Here is a 7,895-nt window from a genome sequence, read left to right as displayed (position 1 = left end):
CCACCTAGTGATGACAGTTTACCCCGGAAGGGGCAACTTGAGTGTTTCCATCATTTGTAAGTCTTAGCCTGCATCTTTAATCATTTCTCTATGACAAGTTCCTAGACGTGGCATTGTTTTTCCACAGCAGGATACAAGGACCTGGGACTATCACCAACATTCAAAATTGTAATTTTCAAGCCAGGTGTGGTGGTGCACGCCTTTAATCCCAGCACTCTGGAAGGCAGAGGTAGGAGTTCGAGGCCACCCTGAGACTATATAGTGAATTTCAGGTCAGCTTGGGCTAGAATGAAACCTGACCTCGAAAAACAAAAAAAAAAAAAAAAAAAAAAAAATTAAGGTCCAGGAAGGCGAGGTGGCACACGCCTTTAATCCCAGCACTCAGGAGGCAGAAGTAGGAGGATCACAGTGAGTTCAAGGCCAGCCTGAGACTACATAGTGAATTCCACATCAGTCTGGGCTAGCGGGAGACCCTACCTTGAAAAATAGAACAAAACAAAAGAATTGAGGCTTAATCACAAACACATGAGGTTGAGGGGGACATCTTTCATTGAAATCACCGCATGTAAAGCTCAGCACCGTAGCAAGGGTCTGTAAAACCAGCCCACCTATACGAGATGGAAGGGAGACTCGCCTGCAAGCTCGTAGGCCAGCAGCCTGGTGAGCGCAGCGCGGAAGCACGCGAGGCGCTGCCTGAAACAAGGTGGGAGAGGACTGGAGCCGGAAGTGGTCTTCCGACTCCCACGTGCACGCTGGGGCGCGTGCGCATGCGCGCCCGAAAGAAATTCAGATGAAGCCTTTTGTCTTGGTTGTGGCCAATTGTATATTTCCTTGGTTTTTTACATTTGCTGCAAGTTTTTAAAAGTTTTTTTTTTAGTGTTTTGATGCTCTGAATGTCTAAAAAGGTTACTTATTTCTTTTTTAATCAATACAGAGATTAAAAAAAAACTTTTATGTACTTCAAGTCTATCAGTATTTTCTCTTATAATTTCTGCCTTTGATATGATGATTAGAAAGTAATTTCTCAAAATCACGAAAGTGCTCATGTGTATATTCTGCAAATCCTTTATAATTTTTTTTTAAACTTAACTCTTTAAGTGGTCTGGATTTCACTGCATATGTCTTTGTAAACTGCTGCAAATACTCTTTGAAATGAGAATTATTACTTCATGGGAGCAGAGCATGGGAACTGGTAGTGATGAGATCCAGGAGAGGGAAGGGATAATAATGGATCAAGGTGGAAAAGAAGGGGTGAAGTGCGGTTGGCAGAAGGTATGGAAGGGAAGCTGCCTTGACCCACAGATGGGTCATTTAGTCTCTGAGGCTAGATGGGGAGTCAGGCAGTGACAGAGGTCAGTTTTGCCTGGGTAAGAAGTAGGTACAGAATGAGTAGAAATGAAGACTCTGGGACAAGCGCCCACATCCCCAGTGACTGTAGGGTAGGAACAGCAGGTGGGTCCAAGATAAACCAAGCATGGAGAACCAGAGAATGGTAGAAGCCAGTGGCAGAGAGAGGCCTCACGGAAACAGGTTTGCCAGTTACAAGTTTATAATTTGGGGGGATTGTGATTGACGGTTCTACTTGGGGGCCCAATAGCATGTGGAAGATTACATTCCTCTAGAGAGGTGTCCTGTTGTTGACTTGGAGTACCGTGAAAGGTCTGATTGGTAAGGGGAGTCTGTCTCCAGTGACTGGAGAGGAACGGTCATGGAACACTAAACAAACCCATGTATATTTGAGTACATTCTCACAGCCTTTTCATGGGTGATCTTGCATGGCAGCCTCACAACAGCCTGGTAGAGCAGAGAGAGAGGGGTATGGGGATTTCCCTCCCGCCAACCAGGGAGTCCATGGCTGATGCAGGACGAGCCCAGCAGTTGTGATTCTCAGCCTGGGTGCAGCAATGGCACCACTGTTATCTATATAAGGACACTATCTCATGCTTCCCTCTCTACCCTCTCTGCAGGACTGTAGTGCCGCATGACCCCTGTCACTGACCATGAATGGGATGGCCAACGTGAATTCGGCCAGCCGACCCCACTATGCCTCCTCTATCCCCGTGCCTCGAGCTTCTTCCCAGACCAGAATCCATACCCCAGGGGCTTCTCCCCAGCTGCGGCCACGCCAAGCTGGCTCGGCCCCGAGCCCCCAGCGAGCAGCCTCGCCTCGACCTGGAAAAGCTGCGGTCCCTTCCAGAAACTCCTCTCCCAAGGCCTACAGGGGAAGAGGCACCGCCAGGTCTGCAGGGCCAGCAAGAGAACTGGCCGAGAGTGATGAAAGCCTCCTCCCCAGCTCCCCCTGGCACAGCCCCAAGGTAACTCCCCGAACTGCAATCTCTGGCCAGGCCAGGTCCAGACGAGCTGGGGAGGTACAGGTTACCCAGAGGAGGAAGAAGGCCCAGGAAGGAGTTCCAGTCCACTGTACCCGGGGCAGGAGCCCTTCCCGGACAAGCTCTCAGGGACATGGAGAAACTCGAATACCGGGGCCTCCAGAAGGTCCAAAGCCTCCGAACTACACAGGAAAAGATCAAAGAGATGTAAGCGACAGAAGTCCTGGGATCCCTGCATCTTCAGAACCCGATGAAGGGCAAGAGTCCTCCTCCCCAGTCTGCAGCCCCATGCAGAGCACGCGGCCCTCCGCCAGCCCGGGAGTCATTAGCTTCTCCTCAGCCCATCAGCAGAGTCAGCCGGTTACAGCCACGGTGGCTCCCTTCCAGTACAGGTGAGCTGGGGAGCAGGCTGGGAGGTAAAGAGGGAGAATGGTGCTGGGGCCAAGGGGACCACAAGGCTGGAGACTCTGATGACAGGGTGACACCAGAGGGCACAGAAAAGTTAAAAGCAAGGGAATGCCCAGAAAGTTGGAGGTCTGGCAAGATGAGATGGGACTGGAAATACAAACGAATAATTCAAGCTCTCTGGTCTTTCTCAGTTCTGGGAAGTTGATGAAAAGCAGGGACTCGTGAGTATACCCCTAAAATGCCCATTTCTCCGGTTCTCTGAGAAATGACACGATATAGTAGGCTATTGAAGACGCTTAAGCAGCCGGATGCACAGGGGGGTGGGTCAGTAGATTCTTCAGTCTCACCCAACTCACGTGGGCCACTTTTCACCACTGCTGTTCATCAGACTGCGTTGTCCTGAGCGCTTGGGCCTTCAGTAGGTTGAGCAAAATCCTGACTGATCCTCTGTGGAGTTCTCATAGCATATTTTGTGTATCCCTCTGTCCACTTCTCTGCTGTTTACCTGATTGCTCCACATCGCTTATTTATTTATTTTTTATTTGTTCATTTGAGAGTGGACAGACAGAGAGAAAGATGGAGAGAGAGAGAGAAAGAGAGAGAGGATGGTCTTGCCAGGACCTTCAGCCACTGCAAACGAATGTGCCACCTTGTGCATCTGGCTGATGTGGGTCCTGGGAATCGAGCCTCGAACCGGGGTCTTAGGCTTCACAGGCAAGTGCTCAACCGCTAAGCCATCTCTCCAGCCCTGCTCCACATTTTACATGGCCGTACGCATGTGTTTGTGAACATGATACGTTGGCAGTCTCTGGTACTGCTTAAATAGCTAGGTAAGTGTTCGTCACTGGCAGTGGCTGACCAGTATTCATAGCAATGTGGTCAACGTGCCAATCTCTCCAACTTTTTTTCAGACATGGCAAGTTACTTGTGTAGAAAAACACTTAGTCAACTATGCTTTTTTGTTTGTTTGTTTGTTTATCTTAGAGGTAGGGTCTCACTGTAGCTCAGGCTGACCTGGAATTTACTATGTCGTCTCAGGGTGGCCTTGAACTCACAGCAATCCTCCTACCTCTGCCTCCTGAGTGTTGGGATTAAAGGTGTGTACCACCACACCTGGCAATTATGCTTTTTAAGTAAAAATAACTCTTTACTAATATGAGCACATTAAGTAAACTAAACTTTAATTACTAATGATTATACCATTTAGAAATGCCCAAATGCAAATTAAATACTTTCCTGACTATACTTACTTCCTGTATATCTTTTCCTATGCTAATGCAGGTTGCAGTTGTTGAGTTGTATTTTGGATGTAGAAGAGCTTATATATCAGCACCAAGGTATAGGTGGAGTGGGCAAAAAAGCCACTGAGAACCTCCATCTTTACTAGAAGCCAGCTTGTGTCTAGATCTCTGGACAATCAAATGTAATGTTATACACATTAATAGGTATTGGGGTCCAGATAAGAAAATTAATATCCATCCACTCAAATATGCAAGCAGCCAGATCTCATTTAGAGTTCTACATTCACTTACAAATACCCCATTTTAAATTTTTTATTTTTTTATTTTTTTATTTGAGAGCGACAGAGAGAGAAAGACAGATAGAGGGAGAGAGAGAGAATGGGCGCGCCAGGGCTTCCAGCCTCTGCAAACGAACTCCAGACGCGTGCGCCCCCTTGTGCATCTGGCTAACGTGGGACCTGGGGAACCGAGCCTCAAACCGGGGTCTTTAGGCTTCATGGGCAAGCGCTTAACCGCTAAGCCATCTCTCCAGCCCCAAATACCCCATTTTAAAAGGACATCGACACACTAGAAAATACTTAGTGAAAGGTTAAGGGAACCCCCAAAAAGTGTTATAGGAATGATGGAAGGAAGTAAAGAAGTTTGCTTTGGAAAGAGAAGGTTTTGAGGGTCTGAACGCTGTCCACAAATACCTAAGAGGTTGTCATGTTGTAAGATGAATTAACTTCACTTGGGGCGGCTCCAAAGTGCTGACTCAGTGCTGTGGTGGTTAAAAGTTAGCTCAAAATAAAGTATAAAAATAAAATAAAAGTTAGCTTCAGACAGATTCGTAGCTATGTAGGAAGAACTTTCCAAGAAGAGATGCTTACACTTTGACTTCACAGCAGTGAGTTCTCTGTTAACCGCAGGGGTTCAGCTGATTTGAAAGCGTTCTTAGCTAGGGGCTCCCCGGCTCTCAGCCGTGCCTTCTGAGTACCCACGTCCCCAACTGTACTATCCACAGATGTCCCTTTTATTAGGGAGCCACTCACTTCTGTCCCCCATGATTTTTTTCCTCCCCCTCATGTTAGGCAAACACTCTACCACAGAACAACACCCCAGCCATGACCTTCCTTTGAATTAGCTTTTCCCCATCAGTTAAATACCTCCTTGGCAACTGACTTTCTTCTCCTAGTTCATTTCCTTCATCTTAAATTCATTCTTTGGGAAAAAGTGTCTAGGCATTAAATTGCTTAAGGTTTTACATTATCCACCCTACAAGTCCCCTGGTATATTTAGAGCTTGATATTTTGCAAAGAGGTCAGAATATTTTCATCGGGACATTTCAATGGAACTGCAACAGAACCATGTTTCCTTCACTCAGCAAACATGTACTGCATGTTTGCATTTTAAACAGAAATAGCCGGGCGTAGCGGCACACACCTCTATCTAATCTCAGCGCTCGGGAAGCAGAGGTGGGAGGATTGCAGTGAGTTCGAGGCCACCCTGAGACTCCATAGTGAATTCCAGGTCAGCCTGGGCTAGAGCAAGACCCTACCTTGAAAAAAAAAACAAAAACAAAAAGAACAGAAATAGAAATACATCCCACATCTCTAATAGCAGTTTTTCTCCCCCACCCCTCCTTCTGGACACAGGCCCCTTGAGGCCCTCAGTGATGGTTGGAGGGTGCGTCACAGCTAGGGTGAGAGTCGGATGGAGCATGCCCTAGGACACTGTAGGCAGGTGGGCTGGATCCCTCCGCATCCTAAAGGGCCAAGAGCTGCTGCCATGGCAGTTCTGCCAAAAGCTTGGATGGGCCACCCTTCTAAGTGTCATAGCCAAGGAGATGCCATCTGTTTGCTTAAATTTGTAGATACACTGTTTTTGTGAGGATTAGTCTGCCACAGCCCTCAGCACCTTGGTCTTCTTCAAAGCCCCAGGTGACTACAGAAGCTCTGGTTACTGAGTTCCCCTCTCCGTTTCCAGCCTAGTTCATCTGCCCTACCCCAGCCTCCCACTGAAACATTTGATACATTCTATAGAATTCCCTTTCTGGGGCTGGAGAGATGGCTTAGCAGTTTAAGGAGCATGCCTGTGAAACCTAAGGACCCAGGTTCAATTCCCCAGTACCCATATAAACCAGATGCACAAGGTGGCGCATGTGTCTGACGTTTGTTTGCAGTAGCTAGAGGCTCTGGTGTGCCCATTCTCTTTCTCTGATAAATAGAAGAATTCCCTTTCTGCCAGTAGGATGTTCTTTTACTTTCTCACCATTGTGTTGCATTTCTTACTTCAAAAATCCAACTCCAGGCTGGAGAGATAGCTTAGAGGTTAAGGCGTGCTTGCCTGCAAAGCCAGAGGACCCAGGTTTGATTCCCCAGGACCCATGTCAGCCAGATGCACAAGGTGGTGCATGCGTCTGGAGTTCATTTACAGTGGCTGGAGGCCCTGGCATGCCCATTCTCTCTCTTTCTCTGCCTCTTTCTCATTCTCTCAAATAAATAAATAAAAATTAAAGAAAAAAAATTCAAGTCTGGGGTGGAGATGACTCAGTGGATAAAATGCTTGCCGTAGCAGCATAAGGACCCTAGTTCAGATCATCAGCACCCACATTCAATACCAGGGATAATGGAGCGCCCCATAACCCTAGTGTTGGGGAGGAAATGATGGGATTCTTGGGGCTTGTCAGCTAGCTTATCTAGCTGAAACAATGAGTTTTTGAGTCAATGAAAGACTGTCTCAAAAATAATAAAAAAATAAGGTAGAGAAGCAAGAGAGGGCACCTGACATAGACATCTGGCCTTCACATCCATGCGCACACACATGTACAGACACTTGCTCACACACATGCGCAAATACGTGTATGAACACACAAACCACACATATATACACACATGCAAAAAAAAAAAATCCATACCCATTTCTTCCAAGAAATCAGCCACCTCATTTTCCCTCTAGTTTCTCTGTTTTATTTTTATTTTTGTTTTTCGAGGTAGGGTCTCACTCTAGCCCAGGCTGACCTGGAATTCACTATGTAGTCTCAGGGTGGCCTTGAACTCACAGCGATCCTCCTCCCTCTGCCTCCCGAGGGCTGCGATTAAAGGTGTGCGCCACCACGCCTGGCTCTAGTTTCCCTCTTGCTTCCCCTGTGTCTTGTGTATTTGAACAAGATGAGCGCCCCCATCATACCAATCTCCCCCTCAGAGACCAGCATGAAGTCTGCCTCCTCAGTACTCCCCACCCTGCCCTGTGGGGCACACAGACATTACAGTTCAACACTGCCCCGATGACCAAGAGAGACACGCTGTAGCCACAGAAACCTCCTGCAACCTAGACTGTCAGACTGCAACCCCAGCCTGGCCCTCAGAGGTCATCTCTTCACTGATGATGGAAGGCAGACCCAGAGGGAAGAGGTTTGCCTGGGTGACACGGTGACCTCATGGCAAAGCTGGGCCCAGAGTCCGAATCATCGAGGTATTATAAAAAGTAAAAACCAAAGAAAGATAAATTTTTCAGTTTACACTAGAGACTTCCAGGGTCCCTTGGCACAGCTCCTCATTTCCCTCTCCTGCCTGCAAGTCCTCCCTCCCCCCTCCTGCCAAGCTGCCAAAGGGTCCATTTAGCTGGCGACAGCGGGCTGGTGCTGGGGGGCGGGGTGCAGGCCAGCTCCGAAAGCTTGGGGTAATTGCCTGTAATGAGAGCTCCCGTAGTCTTTGTTCCTGGGGCGATTGTATGGTTGAGGCTTTGCACAGAGGTCGGCTTGCTCTTGGTAGCCGGTGCCCAGGGACCTCACCCTTCCTTCCTGCTGCCACCACAGGCCCAGCATGGATTTGTCCTCCCAGGAGTCACTATGACTCTAGACAAGCCTACCCCTCCTTCTTTCTTGATCTGGTGTCCTTGAGTTAGGCAGTACCGTGGTGACCCGTGTGCCCTCCAA

General features: G+C 48.0%; 1 protein-coding gene across 3 annotated transcripts in view; it reads left to right on the top strand.

The window, feature by feature from the left end:
• Nucleotides 1-1,985: 1,985 nt before the first annotated feature.
• Nucleotides 1,986-7,895, top strand: part of Nav1 (neuron navigator 1) — a 204,140-nt gene continuing 198,230 nt past the window's right edge. For all 3 annotated transcript variants that reach the window (XM_045152017.1, XM_045152013.1, XM_004670693.2), the window contains exon 1: nucleotides 1,986-2,722. In XM_045152017.1, coding sequence (XP_045007952.1) covers nucleotides 2,001-2,722 — 722 coding nt within the window. In that variant the 5' untranslated portion in view covers nucleotides 1,986-2,000. The remainder of the gene's footprint in view (nucleotides 2,723-7,895) is intronic.

The sequence above is a fragment of the Jaculus jaculus genome, chromosome 1 (genome assembly GCF_020740685.1).
Source record: "Jaculus jaculus isolate mJacJac1 chromosome 1, mJacJac1.mat.Y.cur, whole genome shotgun sequence".
Lineage (NCBI taxonomy): Eukaryota > Metazoa > Chordata > Mammalia > Rodentia > Dipodidae > Jaculus > Jaculus jaculus.
This window is presented reverse-complemented; position numbering and strand designations above follow the sequence as displayed.